This window comes from Herpailurus yagouaroundi, unplaced genomic scaffold, assembly GCF_014898765.1.
Source record: "Herpailurus yagouaroundi ecotype Mexico unplaced genomic scaffold, PumYag 220, whole genome shotgun sequence".
Taxonomy (NCBI): Eukaryota; Metazoa; Chordata; class Mammalia; order Carnivora; family Felidae; genus Herpailurus; species Herpailurus yagouaroundi.
In genome coordinates, this window is record NW_024412451.1 from 9,578,375 (window position 1) to 9,602,765 (window position 24,391).

The 24,391-nt window shown below is 43.5% G+C and overlaps 1 protein-coding gene and 2 long non-coding RNA genes across 5 annotated transcripts in view; 2 read left to right on the plus strand and 1 right to left on the minus strand.

The window, feature by feature from the left end:
* LOC121018834 (uncharacterized) overlaps positions 1 to 6,656 on the plus strand; it is a 14,928-nt gene extending 8,272 nt beyond the window's left edge. The window contains exon 3 of the long non-coding RNA XR_005785333.1: positions 6,622 to 6,656. This is a non-coding gene — a long non-coding RNA (uncharacterized LOC121018834). The remainder of the gene's footprint in view (positions 1 to 6,621) is intronic.
* On the minus strand, positions 5,008 to 23,307 carry VSTM1 (V-set and transmembrane domain containing 1). Of its 3 annotated transcripts, XM_040457871.1 has the most exons (9): positions 22,264 to 23,291; positions 17,179 to 17,214; positions 16,768 to 17,052; positions 13,555 to 13,593; positions 8,101 to 8,193; positions 7,958 to 7,985; positions 7,736 to 7,785; positions 7,611 to 7,642; positions 5,008 to 5,252 (listed from the first exon to the last, which is right to left on the minus strand). In XM_040457871.1, the coding sequence occupies exons 1-7, from the start codon at positions 22,295 to 22,297 to the stop codon at positions 7,740 to 7,742; spliced, it is 561 nt and encodes a 186-aa protein (XP_040313805.1). In that variant the 5' UTR covers positions 22,298 to 23,291; the 3' UTR covers positions 5,008 to 5,252; positions 7,611 to 7,642; positions 7,736 to 7,739. The 3 variants fall into 3 exon arrangements, with proteins under 3 accessions (XP_040313805.1, XP_040313802.1, XP_040313804.1); XM_040457868.1 differs by having other exon boundaries at positions 16,768 to 17,214; positions 22,264 to 23,299; XM_040457870.1 differs by lacking the exon at positions 7,611 to 7,642 and having other exon boundaries at positions 7,748 to 7,785; positions 16,768 to 17,214; positions 22,264 to 23,307.
* Positions 6,745 to 8,592, plus strand: LOC121018833 (uncharacterized). The gene is made up of 3 exons (XR_005785332.1): positions 6,745 to 6,793; positions 7,302 to 7,426; positions 8,071 to 8,592. It is a non-coding gene; the product is annotated as an uncharacterized LOC121018833 (long non-coding RNA).
* Positions 23,308 to 24,391: the final 1,084 nt, after the last annotated feature.

Below are 24,391 nucleotides of genomic sequence, written 5' to 3' on the forward strand. Positions count from 1 at the left end.
ATGAAGTTTATTGTCAAATTGGTTTCCATACAACACCCAGTGCTCATCCCAAAAAGTGCTCTCTTCAATGCCCATCACCCACCCTCCCCTCCCTCCCACCCCCCATCAACCCTCAGTGTGTTCTCAGTTTTTAAGAGTCTCTTATGCTTTGGCTCTCTTCCACTCTAACCTCTTTTTTTTTTTTTTCCTTCCCCTCCCCCATGGGTTTCTGTTAAGTTTCTCAGGATCCACCTAAGAGTGAAAACATATGGTATCTGTCTTTCTCTGTGTGGCTTATTTCACTGAGCATCACACTATCCAGTTCCATCCACGTTGCTACAAAGGGCCATATTTCATTCTTTCCCATTGCCACGTAGTATTCCATTGTGTATATAAACCGCAATTTCTTTATCCATTCATCAGTTGATGGACATTTAGGCTCTTTCCATAATTTGGCTATTGTTGAGAGTGCTGCTATAAACATTGGGGTACAAGTGCCCCTATGCATCAGTACTCCTGTATCCCTTGGGTAAATTCCTAGCAGTGCTATTGCTGGGTCATAGGGTAGGTCTATTTTTAATTTTCTGAGGAACCTCCACACTGTTTTCCAGAGCGGCTGCACCAGTTTGCATTCCCACCAACAGTGCAAGAGGGTTCCCGTTTCTCCACATCCTCTCCAGCATCTATAGTCTCCTGATTTGTTCATTTTGGCCACTCTGACTGGCGTGAGGTGATATCTGAGTGTGGTTTTGATTTATATTTCCCTGATGAGGAGCAACGTTGAGCATCTTTTCAGGTGCCTGTTGGCCATCCGGATGTCTTCTTTAGAGAAGTGTCTATTCATGTTTTCTGCCCATTTCTTCATTGGGTTATTTGTTTTTCGGGTGTGGAGTTTGGTGAGCTCTTTATAGATTTTGGATAGTAGCCCTTTGTCCAATATGTCATTTGCAAATATATTTTCCCATTCCGTTGGTTGCCTTTTAGTTTTGTTGGTTGTTTCCTTTGCTGTGCAGAAGCTTTTTATCTTCATGAGGTCCCAGTAGTTCATTTTTGCTTTTAATTCCCTTGCCTTTGGGGATGTGTCAAGTAAGAAATTGCCGCGGCTGAGGTCAGAGAGGTCTTTCCCTGCTTTCTCCTCTAGGGTTTTGATGGTTTCCTGTCTCACATTCAGGTCCTTTATCCATTTTGAGTTTATTTTTGTGAATGGTGTGAGAAAGTGGTCGAGTTTCAATCTTCTGCATGTTGCTGTCCAGTTCTCCCAGCACCATTTGTTAAAGAGACTGTCTTTTTTCCATTGGATGTTCTTTCCTGCTTTGTCAAAGATGAGTTGGCCATACATTTGTGGGTCTAGTTCTGGGGTTTCTATTCTATTCCATTGGTCTATGTGTCTGTCTTTGTGCCAATACCATGCTGTCTTGATGATTACAGCTTTGTGGTAGAGGCTAAAGTCTGGGATTTTGATGCCTCCTGCTTTGGTCTTCCTCTTCAAAATTACTTTGGCTATTCGGGGCCTTTTGTGGTTCCATATGAATTTTAGGATTGCTTGTTCTAGTTTCGAGAAGAATGCTGGTGCAATTTTGATTGGGATTGCATTGAATGTGTAGATAGCTTTGGGTAGTATTGACATTTTGACAATATTTATTCTTCCAATCCATGAGCACAGAATGTTTTTCCATTTCTTTATATCTTCTTCAACTTCCTTCATAAGCTTTCTATAGTTTTCAGCATACAGATCTTTTACATCTTTGGTTAGATTTATTCCTAGGTATTTTATGCTTCTTGGTGCAATTGTGAATGGGATCAGTTTCCTTGTCTTTCTGTTGCTTCATTATTAGTGTATAAGAATGCAACTGATTTCTGTACATTGATTTTGTATCCAGCAACTTTGCTAAATTCATGTATCAGTTCTAGCAGACTTCTGGTGGAGTCTATCAGATTTTCCATGTATAATATCATGTCATCTGCAAAAAGTGAAAACTTAACTTCATCTTTGCCAATTTTGATGCCTTTGATTTCCTTTTGTTGTCTGATTGCTGATGCTAGAACTTACAACACTCTGTTAAACAACAGCGGTGAGAGTGTACATCCCTGTCGTGTTCCTGATCTCAGGGGGAAAGCTCTCAGTTTTTCCCCATTGAGGATGATGTTAGCTGTGGGCTTTTCATAAATGGTTTTTATGATCTTTAAGTATGTTCCTTCTATCCCGACTTTCTCGAGGGTTTTTATTAAGAAAGGGTGCTGAATTTTGTCAAAGGCCTTTTCTATATCAATTGACAGGATCATATTGTTCTTATCTTTTCTTTTATTAATGTGATGTATCATGTTGATTGATTTGTGAATGTTGAACCAGCCCTGCAGCCCAGGAATGAATTTTGCTTGACCATGGTGAATAATTCTTTTTATATGCTGTTGAATTCTATTTGCTAGTATCTTATTGAGAATTTTTGCATCCATATTCATCAGGGATATTGGCCTGTAGTTCTCTTTTTTTACTGGGTCTCTGGTTTAGGAATCAAAGTAATACTGTCTTCATAGAATGAGTCTGGAAGTTTTCCCTCCCTTTCTATTTTTTGGAATAGCTTGAGAAGGATAGGTATTATCTCTGCTTTAAACGTCTGGTAGAACTCCCCTGGGAAGCCATCTGGTCCTGGACTCTTATTTGTTGGGAGATTTTTGATGAGTGATTCAGTTTCTTCGCTGGTTATGGGTCTGTTCAAGCTTTCTATTTCCTCCTGATTGAGTTTTGGAAGCGTGTGGGTGTTTAGGAATTTGTCCATTTCTTCCAGGTTGTCCAGTTTGTTGGCATATAATTTTTCATAATATTCCCTGATAATTGCTTGTATCTCTGAGGGATTGGTTGTAATAATTCCATTTTCATTCATTATTTTATAATGTTTATTTATTTTTGAGAGAGACAGAGACAAAATGCAAGTGGGTTAGGGACAGAGAGAGAGGGAGACACAGAATCCGAAGCAGGCTCCAGGCTCCAAGCTGTCAGCGCAGAGCCCGACTCGGCGCTTGAACTCATGAGCTGTGAGCTCATGACCTGAGCCGAAGTCGGACACTTGAGCCACCCAGGCGCCCCTCTGAGCACAATGTTTTTAAGGTTCATTTGTGTAGTGGCATGTTATTCTTTTTTGTGGCTGAACAATATTCCCTGGTATGGTTAACAGCTAAATTCTATGCAGTGGATAATGAGCCAGACCCACAAAATTCCCCCGAGGTGATTTCCAAAAGCATAATATTGAGAACAATTAAGTCACAGAATTATAATATACAACATGATTCCGTATATTTGTATATATACTAATAACACAGAGAATCTTGCCCTATATTGAATATTAGTAGATGTCTGTGTAGTGAAAGTGAAAAAATGCATAAGAATAACATACAGCAGGGGCATCTGGGTGGCTCAGTCGGTCAAGCGTCTGACTTCAGCTCAGGTCATGATCTCACGGTTCGTGGTTGATTCAAGCCCCACATCAGGCTCTGTGCTGACAGCTCAGAGCCTGGAGCCTGCTTCCGATTCTGTGTCTCCCTCTTTGCCCCTCCCCCACTAATGCTCTGTCTCTCTCTGTCCCTCAAAAAAGGAATAAAGATTAAAAAAAGATTTTTTTAATTAAAAAAATAATAACAGGGGCGCCTGGGTGGCTCAGTCAGTTAAGTGTCCGACTTCGGCTCAGGTCATGATCTCGCAGTCTGTGAGTTCGAGCCCCACGTCGGACTCTGTGCTGACAGCTCAGAGCCTGGAGCCCATTTCCGATTCTGTGTCTCCCTCTCTCTCTGCCCCTCCCCCATTCATGCTCTGTCTCTCTCTGTCTCAAAAATAAATAAACATTAAAGAAAAAAATTAAAAAATAATAATAACATATAGCAGCTTGGATAATGTTCACCTCTGGGGAGAGAGGAAGGACAAGAGATTGGATATGGTAGTGGTGAAACACAGCAAAATGTTAATGTCTAGAAAGTAAGGTCAGTGTGCCTGTTTCCATTTATACTGTTTGGTGTTTTCCATTATGGTTGAATCACTTCATAATTAAAAACCTAACCTAGAAAGAGAAGAGTTACCCTGTATATGCTTGTGAGCTAAGAATATTTACATGTGCATCCTTAATGCTTACACTGTGGTTCATTCACATATTAAACAGTGACTTCCAAACCTGATTGGCTGACATAACTTTGGAATCAGAGCTCGTGTATTTGTGTTGATACATAACTGGCCATTCGGGGTCATTGTCACACAAAAAAGCCCACCCTCAGAAAAATCCTTACAATGACATAATACGTAAATTAATGAAGTTATGGGTGCCCAATAACAACACCAACATATACTTGGCAAGTCTAGCTTCGTCGTATCCTTCGATTTCAAAGAAATAATGTAGATAGAAACACGATGGCACTGAGAAAACTCTCCCATTCACATCAGAAAGGAAACTGGTCTTAACTTTAAGACTGGATGGCTCTGCCCAGCACAGCTTGGAAGGATCATGAACCAAATACGTTTAGTGACTTACTCCGGTGCATGCGACTTAGGGTTGTGTTTGATAGGTCGCAGTTGGGTGTCTACATTTGTGGCTTGTATCTTGTGCTCCTTTTCAAAATCCCTTGGTGTATGGGATGCCTCACCCAACAGCAATCAATGGAGTTTTCTGGGGGAACAGTTTTCTATGCTTTCAAAATCCCTTGGTCTATGGGATGCCTCACCCAACAGCAATCAATGGAGTTTTCTGGGGGAACAGTTTTCTATGCCTCACCCAACAGCAATCAATGGAGTTTTCTGGGGGAACAGTTTTCTATGCTTTCAAAATCCCTTGGTCTATGGGATGCCTCACCCAACAGCAATCAATGGAGTTTTCTGGGGGAACAGTTTTCTATGTATGGGGTGCCATCTAGAATTCCCTAAGTGGGTATCCTGGTACTACCAGCCCATACACATGGTATGTGTTCTTAGCCTATGTTTTAAGCCAAACCGTACTAAAGTCACACTCCAAATTTTGGGGAAATCCAGCCAGTAATTCTTGAGAGGTGTGGAAGCAAAAAAAGCAGAAACTTCATTTTATTACTATGGATTACGAGCCAAGGACACACAGTGACCTGGCTTCCATGTGTTTGGTCACCTCCACCATCTTAAATCACGTTCTCCTCCTTCGAGGGATCCTACAGCACTGTCCGTTCACAGGATCCTGGGGGCTCCTTGGCGGGGGACAGAAGCCGCTGCCAGTGGTGCCTTGGGGTTTCGATCAGCATAGCTCACTCCCTGGGGGTCTTTCAGCCTTTGGGGAAAAGAGATGGGCATTTAGAGCTTAGCTGTTTGTATGGTACCTACAAGCCACATATGGCTATTTACATTTAAGTGAATTAAAGTTAAATCGAACTCAAAACTCAGGTCCTCAGTCACACCAGATGCATCTCAAATGTGCACAAGCCACATGCAGCCAGTGGCTGCTGTATGAGCACAGCTTTGGGACACTTCCATCATGGCGGGAAGTCCTACTGGACAGAGCCATTCTAGGAATGGCCATGTTTCACGGACGATGAGGGTTTTGACTCTGGTTTTAATGAAATGATGCTAATGAGTATAACTGGGACTAATAACAGTCATTGCAAATGTATGGTTTTGAGAATAAGAACTACTATCCTTCAAGAATTCCTACTGGTTATGTAATATTACACTGTTTTTAAAACCGTGTTATTGGGGCGCCTGGGTGGCTCAGTCGGTTAGGCGACCGACTTCGGCTCAGGTCATGATCTCACGGTCCTTGAGTTCGAGCCCCACGTCGGGCTCTGTGCTGACAGCTCAGAGCCTGGAGCCTGTTTCAGATTCTGTGTCTCCCTCTCTCTCTGCCCCTCCCCCGTTCATGCTTTGTCTCTCTCTGTCTCAAAAATAAATAAACGTTAAAAAAAATTAAAAAAACAGTGTTATTAAGATGTAATTTATGTACCATGTGTGCAATTTGATGACATTTAGTGAATCGGTACAATGATGTGGCTGGCCATCGCCACAATAAGTTTTAGGACATTCGTCACCCAAAAAAGTTCCCTCGTGCCTATGTGCAGTTACACCTGCTCTCCCCACCCCAGCCATAGGCCACCACTGATGTGCTTTTTTCTGGAGATTTTACACAATGGAACACCACCATGGACAGTCTTCTGTATCTGGCTTTTTTTCACTTAGCAAAATGGTTTTTGCAATACATCCTTGTACCAAAGGTACCTATCACTAGTTTCTTCCTTTTTTATTGCTGAATAGAATTTCACTGTATGGAGGTAGCACATCGTAATATTATATTATTTTAATATTATGATCAACAATTTGCTAATCAATGTCATTAATCCAACGCTTAAAATAGGCCAGATTTGTTCATTGAGGCTTCATTTGTGAATCTGTGAACTATGTTTTTCCATACCTTAAAAAATTATATGAATATCTAAGTGAATGCCATGTGCATAAATATTTTTTAAACACAACATTGAACCATTTGTACTTTTTGCTAATGCCTCTTTTTACTTGCTTTGACATAAAGAATAAACCAATGGACCTCTGTGTCCTATGGAAAAAATGTATAAACGTTATCTGTTATTGCTCTTAGAGGTAATGCTAATTAAAAAAAAATTTTTAATGTTTATTCATTTCTGACAGAGACAGAACGTGAGTGGGGGAGGGGCAGAGAGAGAGGGAGACACAGAATCCGAAGCTGACTCCAGACTCCGAGCTGTCAGCACAGAGCCGGACGCGGGGCTTGAACTCACAGACCACGAGATCATGACCTGAGCTGAAGTCAGACAACGAACTGAGCCACCCAGGTGCCCCAAGGTAATGCTAATTAATGTTGAATCACAAGTAAACAGTATTTTAAATAGAAAAAAATGATGTACATTGGTTAACATTTGTTAATTGATGCTTTTATGCCATCTGACGTTTAAAATTTGCTGGAAACTCCAGCAAACCCTTTATGCACATCAGTGGATTCACACAGGCCTTCTCATGGGGGATTTTGATTCCCACTCGATATGGGAGGCAATGAAGGGTCTAGATCACAGGGGTTTCATGATTTGTCTCAGACCATATTGGTAATAAATAGTAGCCATGGGCAGTTGGAGTCTAGCTACTCGGGAACAAAAAGCCCATGTATCTTTGTTGATTGAGATGTAGCTGACATATAACATTGTATAGGTTTTACCACTATGGTGGTAATTGTGTTGCAATATATAAATGTATCAAGTGTATATTTGATACATTTATATATTGCAACACGATTACCACCATAGTGCTAGCTAACACATGAATCCCATCACATAATTATCGTGTCTTTTCCAAGCAGTGAGAACAATTAAGATGTAATCTCTTAGCAACTCTGAAGTTCGAATACATCGTTACGGACCATGATCACAATGCTGTGCATTTCATCTCCAGAACTTACTTATCTACCAACTTTCTCACCTCCTGGTAACCACCATTCTGCCCTCAGTTTATATGAGTTTGGCCGAAGCATATGTTTTTAAACACAATGTTCATTGGCCTCCGGTCAATTGTGTGAGCTGGGGGCAGTCATATAAACAGAGTGTGGGTTAAACCAGCGGGTGAACAAGGTCGGCCTATGGAGATAAGTGAGCTCGTGGGGAGAACTCACCGAGACAGATGTCCTTTCCAGGTCGGAGGAATCTGCATGTGAGAGAAAGGAAAAAGAAATCAATTCTCAGATTGCAGGAGTCAGACTTACCCTTCCTATCCCACCATGCTCATGTGGTTTCTTCCCTTATCACTCACCCATAGCCTCCTGCTGGGGCAGTTTGAAATGGCTCGTTCTGAGAGACAGAAACACATTAAAGTGTGGGATATGAAGACTGGGGGAGAGGATAGGGTTTTGGAGAGAAAAAGAGAGTCACAGCACGGGTTGGACGGGAGTAGGAATCACAGACACACAAACAGGGTCTGTGAAAGGTGGGAGGGGGCACGAGATACGTCGAGTTTATCTACCTCTCGGTGGATTCTTCATGTGACAAATCTACAAAAAAACACATAATAATAATAATAATACAGGGAGGAATTTAGCTGATGAGAAAGTCCTTCACTTCACTCCCCTTCCCCAGTGTTTTCAATCGGTGCATCCCTGAACTCACCATGCTGGGTGCATCTGTTGATGAGGAAGACGGAGAGGAAGAGGAGCAAAATGGAGAGACAGCTGCAGGTGGCAGCAATGATGGACCTGGTGACTGGTGGGAGAGGAGCAGGTCACACAATCAGTTTGGCTGCCCGGACACCCTGATCTGCACGCGGCAGGACAGTCGTCAGCAGCTAGACAATCCGGCTTCTAAAGCCTCCAGCTGCTGCTTCCGAGCTGGACCTTCCGATGTCTTAGGGGAGTGAATCTGACTTTCCCTTTCCCCAAAGCGAGGATGGGAATAGTAGCTACTGACTGCACTGCATGGTGGGGGGCTGGGGGGGTAACCAGGTGGGCACTCCCAGAGAGGGCCTCGCCCAAGGGAAATTCCCAATCAGTGTGTCAGCCATATCAATAATAATGAAGATTTATGGGGCGCCCGGCTGGCTCACTTGGTTGAGCATCCGACTTCGGCGCAGGCCATGATCTCACAGTTCGTGGGTTCAAGCCCCGCGTCAGGCTCTGTGCTGACATCTCACAGCCTGGATCCTGCTTCAGATTCTGTGTCTCCCCCTCTCTCTGCCCCTCCTCTGCTCATGCTCTGTCTCTTTCTGTCTCTCAAAAATAAATATATGTTTAAAAAAAATTAAAGAAAAAAAAAAAAAGTCACACAGCCGGGATGGGCTTCAAGTCCTGGGATGTCTAACCCTTCAGGCCAGGCGGCCCCGGGTCCGGGCAGCTCTGTGCTGGCCACTGGGTGTGGAAACCCCAGAGAAGTGAGCTCACAGTCTGGGCAGATACGCGTTTCCCCACATAACGGCGATGCTGGCAGAGGCAAGTCCCATCAGACATGAATGGAAGTCCCAACTCTCTCCCAGTTCAAGGGTTGTTTAAATGTTATACACCCCTGGGATATTATTCAGAAAATCGTACCATGTGCAACAAAGCCTATGAAACCTGGAGGGCATTATGCTAAGGGACATGAACCAAAGGCAAACACTACATGATTGGATTCCACTTACACTTGGAATCTAAAAAATTAAAAAAAAAATTTTTTTTTTTAATTGAACTCATAGAAGCAGAGAGTAGATGGTTGCCAGGGGCTGAGGGCGGGGTAAGTGGGGAGAAGCTTCCAGTTAAAAGATGAATAAGGGTTCCTGGGTGGCTCAGTCGGTTAAGCATCTGACTTCAGCGTAGGTCATGAGTTCGAGCCCCGCGTCAGGCTCTCTGCTGACAGCTCAGAGCCTGGAACCCGCTTCAGATTCTGTGTCTCCCTCTCTCTCTGCCCCTCCCCCTCTCATGCTCTGTCTCTCTCTCTCTCTCTCTTTCTCAAAAATGAATAAACTTAAAAAAAAACTTAAAAAAAAAAGGAGTAAGAGTATAACAAGTTTTGAGAGAAATGCAGAGGTGACCCAGGATGTGTATAGTGATTATTCAAGTTCATAAAATACATTACTTTCCTTGGTATTCACTTTTTGGGGCAACGGGAATGCCAATCAGGAGAAATATGTTAATGCAAATTCGTAACTGTTTAAATCTAATATCTAACGTATACGCGTTTTAAGTTAAAATGGCACATGATAAGCAATTTTATTGCCAATCACATGAAGTTTTCCCTTTACGTGAGATCTTGAATTTACAATGAACGTTTCCTGGCTACCAGGAACATTATTTTTGAATTATCTAGATATGTCTTATTTCATTTTTTTTTAATTTTTTTTATGTTTATTTATTTTTGAGACAGAGAGAGACAGAGCATGAACAGGGGAGGGTCAGAGAGAGAGGGAGACACAGAATCGGAAACAGGCTCCAGGCTCTGAGCTGTCAGCACAGAGCCCAACGCTGGGCTTGAACTTACAGACCGTGAGATCATGACCTGAGCCGAAGTTGGACGCTTAACCAACTGAGCCACCCAGGTGCCCTATCCTAATTAAAAAAAAAAAAAAAAATATATATAAACATACAATTAAATATTTATTTTTTTTTGAGAGAGAGAGAGAGACAGAGAATGCGACGGGGGGGGGCAGAGAGAGAGGGAGACACAGAATCTGAAACAGGCTCCGGGCACCGAGCTGTCAGCACAGAGCCCGACGTGGGGCTCGAACCCACGAACCGCAAGATTGTGACCTGGGCTGAAGTCGGACGCTCAACCGACTGAGCCACCCAGGCGCCCCTAGATATGTCTTATTTCTAAGCAGAACCACACCAGTTAGCATTTTCACAGGAGGGTTCTCTTGCTGACTGAGGCTTACTAGAATCATCTTTCGTGTGGAATTTTTCCTCCAAAATGCCTACTATACAGAAGACCATAAGAACTGAATTTTTTTGTTTGATAGTACTTTTTTTTCAGTCTTTTAAATTCGGACAGAATTTGAACACATCGACTCTGTTTACACTCAAAAGAAGCGAATAAAAAGTACTTATAAAAGACAACATGGGGTGCCTGGGTGGCGCAGTTGGTTGGGCGTCTGCCTTCGGCTCAGGTCATGATCTCACGGTCCGTGAGTCCGAGCCCCACGTCGGGCTCTGTGCTGACAGCTCAGAGCCTGGAGCCTGCTTCGGATTCTGTGTCTCCCTCTCTCTCTGCCCCTCCCTGTCTCACACTCTGTCTCTCGCTCTCACAAAAATAAATATTAAAATTTTTTAAAAAGGTGAATAAATTCTGCACATGTAATGTATCGTATGGTGAAAGTAGTTGATACTCTATTGTATAATTGAAATTTGCTTAAAGAGATCTTAAGCATTCTTACTAAAAAAAAAAAAAAGTGAGTACGTGAGGGGCAGGTGCATTCATTCATTTGATGGGGGGATTCCTTTCACGGCGTACTTGTACTCCCAACCATCACGGGGCACACTTTAAATACCTTATTTTATTTCCTGATTACAGCTCCATAAAGATGGGGCCGGAAGGAGAGCGGTGGGGTGAGAATACCTGACTCACAGAGCTGGATAATGATGGAAGGTGCGAGTACTGGCTTTACAATGCTCAGTCTAGAACCTGACTCACCATGTAGGATAATGAGATCGCAGTGATAATGATTATTTTCTCCCCCGATATCCCGCCCACACCTGTCTCCCTCTGTAGCAGATGATGCTGATACTCCTCCTTCCCTGCTCCCCCAGATCCCTTTGCCGTTTTTATGCACTCTGGATCGTGGTTTCCTCCCTTAAGCCCTGGCTGCCCGTGTGTGCCACTTTCTCCATCTCCTGCACTTTCCCGTGGCATTGAGCAAAAGACACTCACTCGTGTTCTGTCCTTTTCTTCTCATGCCTTCTTCCCCCGTGCCCTCTACAATATCGTTTCCACGCTCGTACTTATGTGAGAGTCTGCTTCTAGCATCCCTGAATCCAACACACCCTCAAACACAGCAATCTATCACCGCATCACCAGGGACGTGAGACACAGGGCGGGAGCAGCCCTTCCCGGACTAGCAAGGCCCCGAATGGACGCAGAGAAGCTTCGACCTTCCTCTAGCCTAGATTTCTCTCCCACAGCAGCTCAGTAGAAATGAGAAGTAAACTGGGGCGCCTGGGTGGCGCAGTCGGTTAAGCGTCCGACTTCAGCCAGGTCACGATCTCACGGTCCGTGAGTTCGAGCCCCGCGTCGGGCTCTGGGCTGATGGCTCAGAGCCTGGAGCCTGTTTCTGATTCTGTGTCTCCCTCTCTCTCTGCCCCTCCCCCGTTCATGCTCTGTCTCTCTCTGTCCCAAAAATAAATAAACGTTGAAAAAAAAATTAAAAAAAAAATTTAAAAAAAAAAAGAAATGAGAAGTAAACTATTACAAGACTTTCCTCTTCCTATGGCCCCACACCCATCGATCTGAGCTCACCCTGAGATGTCCACATATCCTGGCCAAATTTCACATCCCTGTTTACAAGTTGCCAAAATAAACTACAAAGAGTGTCTGGTGTTGGTGTGAAGGAATCAGACGAGCAAAGGGATACAGCTTGACATGGGGCGTAAATAAAGTCACAGGCACAGAAGAGAAGACTGGCCTCCTTTGCGGGCTGGGGACATCCTGTCTGAGCTTAAAGGCTTTATTCTGTTTAGAATCATGGCGGTATAAATTTGAACTCAGAAAGCACATCTTAAGAAGACACCCACTAGGGTGTCTATAATAAAAGGAAGATAAGGGTTGGCAAGGATATGGAGCTATTGGAACCCACATGCATTACTGGTGGGAATGTAAAATGGGGCGGCCACGTTGGGAGATAACTTGGCCGTTTCTCAAAAAGCTAAATGCAGAGTCAACATACGCCCTTCCAATTCTCCCCATGGGTAGATACCGAAGAAAAATCGGGAGCGGGGACTCAAACAGGTACGTGCACACCAATGCTCAGGGTAGAATTATTGCGATACCAAAAAGGTATGGACAACCCAGATGTCCACCGTGGGGATGGGGAGAGACCACTTAACAGGCTGGCGATTTCATTTGGGGGTGATGAGAATGTTCTGGAATTGTATAGTGGCTGTGGCTGCACAGCCTTGCAAACATACTAAAATGCCACCGAGTCATATACTTCGAAAGGGTGAATTTAGGGAGTGTAGTTATGTATCAACCAAAAAGAAAGAAAACGCAAGAGCCGAAATCACCGTTTCTCTTCCTCTTTCCCCTCTGACACTTCCTGCTCTATTTCTGACCCTTTCATGCTCCTGGATGCTATCAGATTTCAGATCTCTCCAAGAAAACATTCCTGGCATGCATTATGGTCCTAAAGCTGGAGTAGAAATCATTTCCCAAGTCTGCTAATCCTGAATAAACACATTTTCAAAGACTATTACTTATTTTGCAAGGACATTTTGGGAGATACCTTTAAAAAAAAAAAAAAAAGCTGGTTATGTCAATGTCAACTCTAATGACAGCCCTGAACAATTTTGGCTCTTTGGAGTAGCTTATAGGGAGGTTACAAGTTGCAGAAATTAAAGATGAGTAAGCACCTAGTTGCCAATTTACATTATATATTTGGCCATTAAAATCTGGATGAGCTTCTGTTTTCATCCAAAGATGTCAAAAGCTCTAACTTTTACAGGCATCTCTGAGGATAGAATCTTAGCCAATTCTTCATGGCAAAGCAGCATCAGGGAAAAGTAACGAAATGTTCAGCTGTGTTTGAGAATTTAGAAGTTTTAGCAAGTCCTTTGGTCATACATATTCCCAAAGCACGTGGACTCCACAGCATAGGGATCGTGCTGCCCAAACCAGACACACAAGCTCATCCCCATTCTTCCCATAACTTCACCATAGTGTTTTCATTATGTAAAATGACAAACGATGCACCTCGTGCTGTCTTACTCATCAGATTTTTATGAACCCAGGAGGAGCTCAGGAGTCATTGCCCAAGAGAGGCAATCATCCTCCCAATCGCATTGAGAAATCATGCATCGAGATGCTTCTTGTGCCTTTTAATCAAAAAGGATCCCCTGTCTCATGAGGTGGGTATAATTTGGAAAAGCATTCTTCAATTTATCTTACCTTTTCCCCCTGGAGGGGCTCTGCGTTTATTGCGGTCATCTAGAAAACAGGAGGTAAGAAAAAAAATCACAATGATTGTGTGGGAATCTTGGGGTCCTATGTCCTCATGTCCCACTTACGGACTCTATGCCTTCTTTGGGAAGCAGAGAATGTCTTCCCCACTCGTGGGATGCTCACTGGGTTCACAAACCAGGGTCAGAATATGAGATTGCTCTTTCTAATATTCTTGGAGTTTTGATATTATTTATAATAACAAAAATATTTTTATGACCCCACTAATTCCCCCCTCCCCTTCCAATCCTATTCCTTGCCAGTCTTCCCTATCTCAGGCAAGAGCACGGCCATTTTGCAAATATTCTCTCCCATTTGGTTAAGTTGTCTTCTCATCTTGCTGACTGTTTCTTCAGCCATGCAGAAGCTTTTTAGCTTGATGCCTTCCCACTTGTTTATTTTTGCCTTTTTTTTTTAATTTTTTTTAACGTTTATTTATTTTTGAGACAGAGAGAGGCAGAGCATGAACGGGGGAGGGTCAGAGAGAGAGGGAGACACAGAATCGGAAGCAGGCTCCAGGCTCTGGGCCATCATCAGCCCAGAGCCCGACGCGGGGCTTGAACTCACGGACCGCGAGATCGTGACCTGAGCCGAAGTCAGACGCTTAACCGACTGAGCCACCCAGGCGCCCCTATTTTTGCCTTTTTAATGCTTTTTGTGTCACATCTGAAAACCTCATTGCCAAGATTAAGCGAAGGAGTTTTCCCCTGTTTTCCTTGAGGAGTTTTATGGTGTGGGGTCTTATGTTTAAGTCTCTACTACGTTTTGAATTGGTTTTTGTGAGTGGTGTAAGATAGGGGTCCAATTTCATTCTTCTGCATATGGGTATCCAGTTCTCCCAACACCATTTATTGAAGAGACTACCCTCACCCCACTGAGTATTTTTGGCTCCCCTACCAAATGTTAGTTGATTGTATACGTGAGGCTTGAATTCTGGGCTCTTGGTTTTGTTTTGCTGGTCTATGTGTGTCTATTTTTAGGCCAGTACCATACCATTTGGATCACTATAGCTTTCTAGTATAGTTTGAAATTAGGATGAGTGATACCCCCAACTTTGTTCTTTCTCAGTATTGCTTTGACTGTTCAGGATCCAGCATTTTTTTGGTTGAGTCGTTAGGATTTTCCATATGTAAGATTACATCATCTGCAAATAAAGACAGTTCTACTTCTTCCTTTCCAGTTTGCATGCCTCTTACTTCTTTGCCTTGTTTGATTGCTCTATTGCTACGTTGAATGGAAGTGGTGAGAGCAGACATCCTTGTCTTGTTTCTGACGTTAGAGGAAAAGCTTTCGACCTTTCCCCTCGAGTATGATGCCAACTGTGCACTTGCGTATGTCCTTTGTTATGTTGAGATGTATTCCTTCTATACCCCATTTGTGGAGAGTTTTTAATTTTGAAAGTATGTTGTGTTTTGTCAAATACCTTTTCTGCATCTACTGAGATGATCGTGTGACTTCTGTCCTTCATTCACTAATGTGGTCTATCGCGTTTATTGATTGTATATGTTGAACCATCCCTATACCACAGGGACAAATCCCACTTAACCATGATGTGTAACCTTAATGTGCTGTTGAACTTGGTTGCTAATATTTTGTTGGGAATGTCTGCATCTATGTTCATCAGGGATATTATATTGCTCCGTAGTTTTCTTTTAGTGTTGCTGTCTGGCTTTGGTATCGGTGATGCTGGCCTCATGAAATGAGAGTAGGAGTGTTCCCTCCTCTTCCATTTTTGGGAAGACTCTGAGAAGGATTTGCATTATTTTTTCTTTAAATGTCTGGTGGAATTCATAAGTGAAACCTTCTGGTTGGTCCTGGGCTCTTCTTCATTGGGAGGTTTTTGATTTTTGAGGCACTCTCCTTGTCTGTTATTGATCTGTTCGGATTTTCCATTTCTTCATGATTCAGTCTTGGTTTGTAGATGTCCACACAGGTTCCCTTGTCCATAAGTTATTGATCACATCTCCAGGTGCTTCCAGACCATGGCCAATAGGACCTGGAAATAATTTACAGTCTCCTGCAGGTTCCACAGCTGGTACTGAGGTCTGTATGCCTACTACTCAACTCACAGGTGGGTGAGACTCCTCTTGGGTCCCTTGGTGTATGGTGCCGGATCCCACAACTCCCACAAAAGCACTTTTGTTTGTGCATGGATGTCACATTTCTGTTGTTGACATGGAAGATTGGTACAAAAATGAGGGATGTCTTATGCTGCCACGATGTTCAGTTTGGATTTTCTTATTTTCTCAACTTGTAGTGGCTCTGCCATCACCGTTTTCAGCAGAACAATATCCATACATTTGGTTCTGCTGTATGGAATCAGAGTCTCACACTGGGACCTGGAATTGTCTCAGGATCTATGCTAAGAGGGAAGGTTTTAGGATTGATCCTGAAGCGTACAAAGCAATGGGGGTAAAGGGGAGGACCAGGGTTTCCCTGGGGACATTCTTACCCATCTCTGTATTAACCATGTCTTTTATTTTCTTATTTGATTCTTTGACATTTTGGGACCTTGCTGACCCTGGAGATATTCTCCTCCCAGGGTATCTACTTCCTAAAGATAGGAGACAGCTCCCCCTCAAGCACGCCTCTCAAATGCAACCCAAGCAATCCAGAACTCACACTCTCAACCACCTCCTCTATGGCTCCCACACTCTGGACCACTATTCCCCTGCCCTAATGACTCCAGGGTCAGATACGAGACACTCAGGGACAGCCTCTATACCCCAGAGCCAATCCTAAGCCTGTTCCTTCCCACAGAAACCACAGTAAAGGTTCCTGCCCCATCTTCTCCCTCCCTCTGCTTCCTGACTAGCCCTGGTGCTTCTCTGTGTGGTCCTGCATGGCATCCCCCTCTTGGAAACTCTAACAAACACTTTTTTTTTTCCCCAGTGACAGTCACATCTCCATCTTTGGTCATACTTCAAATTTTCTGTTAATACATATATTCTAAAACGCCCTCCACACCCACATCATTGATACCCATTCGGAATCTCTGATGAGAACTGGTCACCAAATTCAGTTCCCGCCTTCCCCCAATTCTCTACACTCAAGCGGTCACAGCTGTCTTTTTGTTTCCTGGACTCTTCTCTCCCCAGCCAGGTTCCATCACAGGAAAAGGAATATGTGCCTCAAAGGCAAACCTGAAGCTGTCTTTCTCACCTGTGACCTCCAGCTGCAGGTGTTCACTCTCCTCTGACCACCCCTGGGAGTCCATTGTCTTGTAGGCACAAAAGTACGTCCCAGCATCTTTTGGCTCCAGGTGAGTGAGGAGGAATTGAGCCTCATATCCTGCAGATCTCTGCTCCTGTCTGTACCCAGAGTCCTGCAGCTTCCCCAGCATGAATGTCACACTGTGGCGGTGACCCAGGCACCTCAAGGTCACGGTATGTCCCTGTTCAACCACTGGGCTGGGCAAGGCACTGAGGTAGGGTTTGGTAAGTGTCTCTGGAAAGAATTCGGAGTTAGTCTGAATCTTCCAAGTGATGACTGCCAATGCCCTCCCAGAATTCAGAGGATCAGACAGAAAGCTTGGGATGCAGGAACAGATCAAGTGTATGCAAGAAAACTCACCATTCTTTTTCTCATCTTCAAAGCCCAGGGAAAGCCCTGGAAGAGAAACCCTCATTAGATGTGAGTTTATATACTCATCTTGGGGTACAAATCAGGCAGATGATGCGTGACTAATTTGTTAAAGATCCATCCCATTTCTTGAAGGTACTTCCTTGGGTTGATTTAAAAAAAATTTTTTTTTAATGTTTATTTATCTTTGAGAGAGAGATAGTGACAGAACATGAGCGGGGGAGGGGCTGAGAGAGAGAGGGAGACACAGAATCCGAAGCAGGCTCCAGGCTCTGAGCTGTCAGCACAGAGCCCGACGCGGGGCTCAAACTCACAGACTGCAAGATCATGACCCGAGCCAAAGTCAGACGCTTAACCAACTGAGCCACCCACGTGCCCCTCCTTGGGTTTATTTTTTACCTTTTGCTTATGTCCCATTGTTTCTCATTCAGGAGTTATGTTTATGTACAAAATTCCAGTAACCTTTCCTGATTTATTGTGTTGCTTTCACAATTAGTCTTTTCTTTCACCATCTAGAAATCATTGCACACTTACCTATATTTTCCTCTCCTGTCTTGTATGATGGCAGTTTTCACCCTTACCACTTAAATGATGCAATGGTTATTTTATTGTGGAGTATGAGTGGAGGGTTTCCTCTCCGATTCAAATGGAGAGAAGTTGCTCTCTCTAACCAAGTTCTTCTTTTCACAAAGAATTCAAGACATTCGTGGTCCTAAACGCTTTCTTCACTCTTGGCTTTGATCTTGACAAACATCAGCCCCTCCCTCTCCTGTGTTCTGTTCTGTTTATTTCATTCTGGGACAGGAACATCATCCCATGGATGAAAATATGGGAAACCAGTCTTGGGGTCTGCCAAGAGTTGAAGCTAGAATTTCTCAATGCAAGAGTATCTCAAGACATCTGGCCTTTGTTTAAACTCAGAGGTCAGCTCACAACAGGGACCCCCAAGCTTCACCTAGAAGGAAGGAGGTGGAGTCTAGACAGTGTGCTGAGAGGGCACTTGCAGTGACAATGTCTGGGATTAGTAGGTAGGAAATCATCCTCTGAGTGGTCAGGGAGTCCTAGGTCTCATGGTCCCTTTTTAGTGTCCCGCCCCCACCAATCCTGCTTTCAGACTCATGTTATCTCAGCTCTGATATCAGCCAATATTCTGCTCAAATAGTGATTTCCTTAAAGACACACACACACACACAAACATACAGTTGCCTTTAGTTCATTTTACATTGTGAAACCCTACCAGAGAATAGAAAGTGAGGGAGGGGTCCTCTTTCTTTGTCAAATAAAATTGTGTATATTTAAGTTCTACAATATGATGATTTTATATCTATCTATCATCTATCTATCAATCAATGATTACCACCTTCAAGCTAGTTAACACCTCCATCACCTCATATAGTTACCCTTTGTGTGTGTGTGTGTGTGTGTGTGTGTGTGTGTGTGTGGTGAGAATACAGAATCATTAACTCAAGTCCCCGTACTGCGCATTGGATTCCTCAGAACTTGTCCATCTCTCCTAACAAGGGACGACAGCTGACTTAGACAAGGAAGACTGAAATGGAGAAAGCTGTCATTAAGGGGAAAGAAACCCACTGGCATTCAGGATAACCTGAAAAAGCACATTTCTCACAATACAATAGAGGAACTACCAATGATCAAGTATCTGTCATTTGGCTGACGCTTTACAGACACTGACCATTTACATACTCGTATGACTTAGCAGGTCCTTTGCAGATGACTGTCACTTGCCATACAGCTACCATATTTGCACACCTCTACCATGTATCTGACATCTAACATTTAGAATGGCCTTTACATACATCAAATGGAGAGCTGTACATGTCCAGCCTAGTTAGGGGCTATTACCTTTACTGAGATAGGAAGGAGTGGGGGCCCTAGAAACCACAGTTCCCTAAAAACTAATGTGATACTGTGATTTATGGTAAGAAACATACATTTGGTTTCTGTCCTGGTTCCTGGCACAGAGGTCCTGAAACCCTTGGAATTTTCTAAGTGTTGAAAGCGATAAGGATTCTTTCATTGTGTAAATGAAGGGACTTTTGGACCACACCTAAGGATGGGGACTGGTTGCCAAGGGAATCAACCCTAGGAGGACAAGGCTGGAACTTTCAGTCCCACCTCACTGACCTCTTGGGAGGGGAGAGGGGCTGGAGATGGAATCAATCACCAATGGCCAATGATTTCATCAACCATGCCTATGGAATGAAACCTCTATAAAAGCTCTAAAGGACGAGTTCAGAGAGCTTCCAGGTTGGTGAACATATGGAGGTGAAGGTGAGAATGGTGCACCTGGAGAAGACATGGAAACTCTGTGCTCTTTCCCCATACCTGGCCCTCCACACCTCTTCCAACTGTCTGTTCCAGAGCCATATATATTTATATTTTTATATTTATAATATTCTTTTTTTTAAAATTTTTTAACGTTTATTTATTTTTGAGACAGAGAGAGACACAGCATGAACGGGGGAGGGGCAGAGAGAGAGGGAGACACAGAATCAGAAGCAGGCTCCAGGCTCTGAGCCATCAGCCCAGAGCCTGACGCGGGGCTCGAACTCACGGACCGCAAGATCGTGACCTGAGCTGAAGTCGGCCGCTTAACCGACTGAGCCACCCAGGCGCCCCTGTAATATTCTAGTAATATAGTAAGTAAAACATTTCTATGAATTCTATGAGCTTCTCTAGCAAACTAATTGGACCAAAAGAGGGGGTCATGGGAACTCCTGATATATAGACAGTTGATCAGAAGCCCAGGTGACCACCTGAACTGGTGACTGGCATCTGAAATGGAGAGGGGGCGTTCTTGTAGAACTGACACCTTACTTATAGGATCTGATGCTACCTCCAGCTAGATAGTATCACAATTGAGTGAAATTATAGTATACCCAACTGGTGTTCAAGACTTGCTTGGTGGTGTCAGGGTCCCACCCTCACACATTAGAACTGGGTGCCAAACTTGGGTCTCCCAGTTATCGTTAAATTACAACTTAACAGATCCTTTGAACTCATCATCTGGAAAGCTTGAAAATTTTTATGTAAAAGATTATTCAGATTATAGTATATTATATAAAATATTATCTTATTCCATTATAGAAATAAATGTCACAGCGATACATGCTGCACCATGGATGGAACTTACAAATATACCAAGAAAAAGAAGCCAGACATGAAAGGTCACATGTCATATGATTCCATTTACATGATATGTCCAGAATAGCTAAATCTAGAGAGGCAGAGAGTAGATTGGTGACTGCCAGGGTCTGGGGGAAGGGTTAGGGTTAGTGTTAGGGTTAGGATGATGAGTGACTTCCTTGTGGGTATAGTATTTCCTTTAAGGGTGATGAAGTCATTTTGTGGTGGTTACATAACATTGTGAATGTCTACCATGCCACTAAATTGAATACTTTAAAATGTTACTCTTATGTGAACTGTACCTCAATACATTTAAACATTTTTATGTAAGTTGGGTACTTTTGCCCTAAAGATGCACAAAGATTCAGGTATCAAAAGTCCACCTGAAATAAGATTAAGTGGAAATGCCTAGTTGTATCACAAGCAACCTCCGTCAAGTGCAATGGTGGATCTGGCTGGCCTCTAGAGCCATCTGATCCAGGGATTCAGTGCTGTTAGGGCCTTTTCTCTTCACTGGCATGCATCACTCCCTCTGAATATGGTCAGGATAGGACCAAGAGCCTGGGAGCGGGGCTGAGGGCAACTACAGTCTGGCATCTTTGGAAGGTCACTTCATAGAGGACCAAAATTTATCTGTGTCCTGATGCCAGTTTGAGAAACTTCCCGACAGAACTGGACTGGCTTGCTTTGCATCATCCCTGGAATAATGATTATGGTCAAAGAGAAGGACAGTCTTATGGGTTGATTTGTGTCTCCCTCAAAAGATATGTTCAAGTCCTAATATGTTATTTGGAAATAGTGTTATTGGGGAGTAGGATGGCCCCCTAATCCAGTATGACTGGTGTCTGTATAAGAAGAGGTGGAGAGACATGGAGACAGACACAGAGGGAAGACGGCCATTTGAAGACACGAGAGATCCCAGCAAAGTATCTACAGACAAGGAGCCCAAGGACTGCCTGCCATCCCCAGAAGCGAGGAGAGCTGGGAACAGATTCTCCCTTCGAGCCTCAGAGTCCTCACAAGGAACCAGCTCTGCACCTTGATCTTGGACTTCTGGCCTCCAGAACTGTGAGAGAATACATTTTTATGGTTTTAAGCCACTTGGCTTGTGGCACTTTGTGACAGCAGCCCCAGGAAATGAATATGGGCAGGAAAAGGTCACTCTTTTGACTTCCCAGATTATTCTGCCCTACAGCGGGAGGTTTGGGGTACAGTGACTGACAGCCACCCCAGAAGCTCAAATGTGTGTGTGGGAGGAACAATACCCCAAAGGGAAGGTCTATACCCCAGAAGAAGGAGGAAGGAACTGGGGCAGATGAGAAGTCCTGCTGTCCTCCACACACACCCTTCACCTCCTACTCTCGAAAGAGAGAGGAAGTGGGGGCTTGGTCAGTGGAGCTGCTGGTTCAAAGTCTAGAGCTCCTGTGTGACCAAGCCACAGTTATAATCGAGACGTTCCTTTCTACAGGCTCAGATCCATCACGTTCAAGTTGAGGACAGTTAAAATCAGGCTGAGGATAGGGCTGGCCAGAAAATTTTCATGTCATCCATTGTCTGCAGCATAACTCTTCACTGAATTCCTGATTTGTACCCAAACTCACCACTCCACACTGTACATACCCCACCCTCCTATATGCCTACAAGCATTCATGGCAAGACTGGTCTTTAGACAAAACAGGTTTGGGGACCCCATGGGAGCTCTGCATTTCACAGCTGAGTAAACCAGGGTGTCACTACACATCTCTGAACCTTGGTTCCACATTCCTTATGTGCAAGCACCAGTACAGAGGCATGTTGTACCACAGCCCACCAAAGTCTGACAGGTGGCATGTGTCTAAGACACAGAAGCCATCAATTCACATCAACCTCCACTTCATGGTAAATTTTCTCACCCACCCAAACCCATCCATCCCAGTCCTGGAGACTCACCGAGGCAAAGCAAGGACAGAAATTCTGTGATCATAGTGTCCCTTCCACCCAGACCGAGATCCTGTCTTCAGTTTTATAGTTCAAAGGAAGAAGGGAGACTGGGCCATCATGGCTCCCTCCTGCCACTTTGTGCCCAGGCTGTGTGGGTAGAGGTTTCACCCTGACACTTTGGTTCTCCACAACCTGGTGTAGAGTTTCCTTCTCACAACCAAGCCAGGAAATGATCAATGACAACATCTCCTTCATAAATCCGGTGTGTGTGGCTCCAGCTCCACCCACCCCGAGATCTGTCTTATCTCATCTAAAGTCCTGACCAAGATATTTTCTTTTACAAAAAAATAATAATTGTCTTGGAAAACGTTTTAGAGTTGCAAAAAAACAAAACAAAACAAAACAAAACAGGGTTCCCATGTGCCCATCAACCAGCTTTCCCTAATGGTAATAGAAGTACAGTACATTATCAAAACCAGAAATTTAGCATCAGCACAATACAGTAGCTGGGCAAGCACATGGTAATGTCTAAAATGCAGGAGTCTCTGGTAAAAGCTGGGCACCCGCTGCCCATGAGAGCAGGTTGGTCAACAAGAAAGCAGAAATGGATGTCTGCCTTTGAAGCTGAGTAAACTTGTCTCTTAGTAAACCTTGACAAATGGGTCACACATTAGATTTTTAGTGTGCTTTCTTTTACAGAAGAGAAAGTAATCAAGGGAAATTGGAAAGCTTCCATTCAATTTTTTTTCCCCTCACGGGGAGAGTGTAATTCCATTTTCCAGGAACAAAGGAGGAAATATTGATGAATTAAGGGAGAAAATTCCTCTCTAGAAGTACAACACACATCTTTCTTTCCCAGCTACTCATTGCTTCCCAAGTTAGTTAAGACTCTTGTTAATTAATGATTGCCTCACATAACTGAAAACACTAGGGTTGTAATGGGTTCAAGCATGGGTAGATCCAAATGCTCAAACAATAGAACTCTGTCTTTCTCCATGTCTGGGCGCCACTTCCCACTGTGTAGACTTCATTATCAGGTTATTTCTCATTATGTTCCGGGAAGATATCCACCAGCATATCCAGGCAGAAATAATGTACTTGAAAAAAAATAGTATGCTTGTGCTAACACTTGCAACAAAACTCATAAGGCAGACTCAACATTGCTTGATCTTGGTTTACATATCTGTTCCTAAATTGATCAATGTAGCCAGTGTGATAGATTATGCTGATTGGCCTTTCTGGGGCAATGAGCACACCTGCAGCTAGAAAGTTGGATCAATCTCATTTAACCACAGAGAGTAAGTGATAGTTGGCCAATGTCCCAGTCAAGATAGTCTTACCAGGATATACAGGATATGAGTAGTTAGACGTGCAAAAAGTCAATACTGTCCACTATGTGCCTTCGTCTGCCCATGTAAGGCTGTGCCCAGGCAAGAATTTGCCTCCTTCCCAGAACTAATCTATGATTCTTCTCTCCCTTAACCATGAATATTTAACCATGAGATTGCTGAAATTGTGTGCAGGTGCCATAATGTTATAACAGCTATACATCAGCTTTCTAGAATTATTAGGTCCCTTGCCTGGAGGTAAGGAGAGTTGGGAGGAAACATGGTTGTTTGCAGATACACAAGGGTTGAAAAATCGTACACTACACCTCAAAGCAGATGTCAGCACTTCATTTTTTAAAAATTTCTAATATTTATTTATTTTTGAGAGAGAGAGAGAGAGAGAGAGAGCAGGGGAGGGGCAGAGAGATAGGGAGACACAGAATCTGAAGCAGTCTCCAGGCTCTGAGCTGTCAGCACAGAGCCCAACATGGGGCTCAATCCCACAAATCCAACTTGAATTGAAAGTATTGGAGGAATTAAGATTGGAAGGGAAGACTTCGGAAATGGAGAAAAGCCCCAACCCTGGACCACTCCATGTCTACTAAAAACAGCTTGTTTGATACTTATATGCCTCTGATTCAACTTCAGCCTTGTCCTGCAACTATTTTTTAAGTACAATTTTTTCAGAGGTTAAGTTTCCAACAAAACACCAGTGGAAAGTGAGTTCTGATTTTCATTAAGATTTGAAATCACCCAGGTTCAACCCTAACTAGTAATAAGAATGTGTGGGTGAATGCACATGTGCACAC

What these genes read in the sequence shown, in the direction of transcription:
- VSTM1 (XM_040457868.1), bottom strand. Translation starts at nt 22,297, where the DNA reads ATGATCACAGAATTTCTGTCCTTGCTTTGCCTCG. An exon ending in TCTGTCCTTGCTTTGCCTCG is followed by an intron (nt 17,215 to 22,263) that starts GTGAGTCTCCAG and finishes TTTCTCTTCCAG; the next exon opens with GGCTTTCCCTGGGCTTTGAA. An exon ending in CATGAAGAATCCACCGAGAG is followed by an intron (nt 7,786 to 7,957) that starts GTAGATAAACTC and finishes TCTGTCTCTCAG; the next exon opens with AACGAGCCATTTCAAACTGC.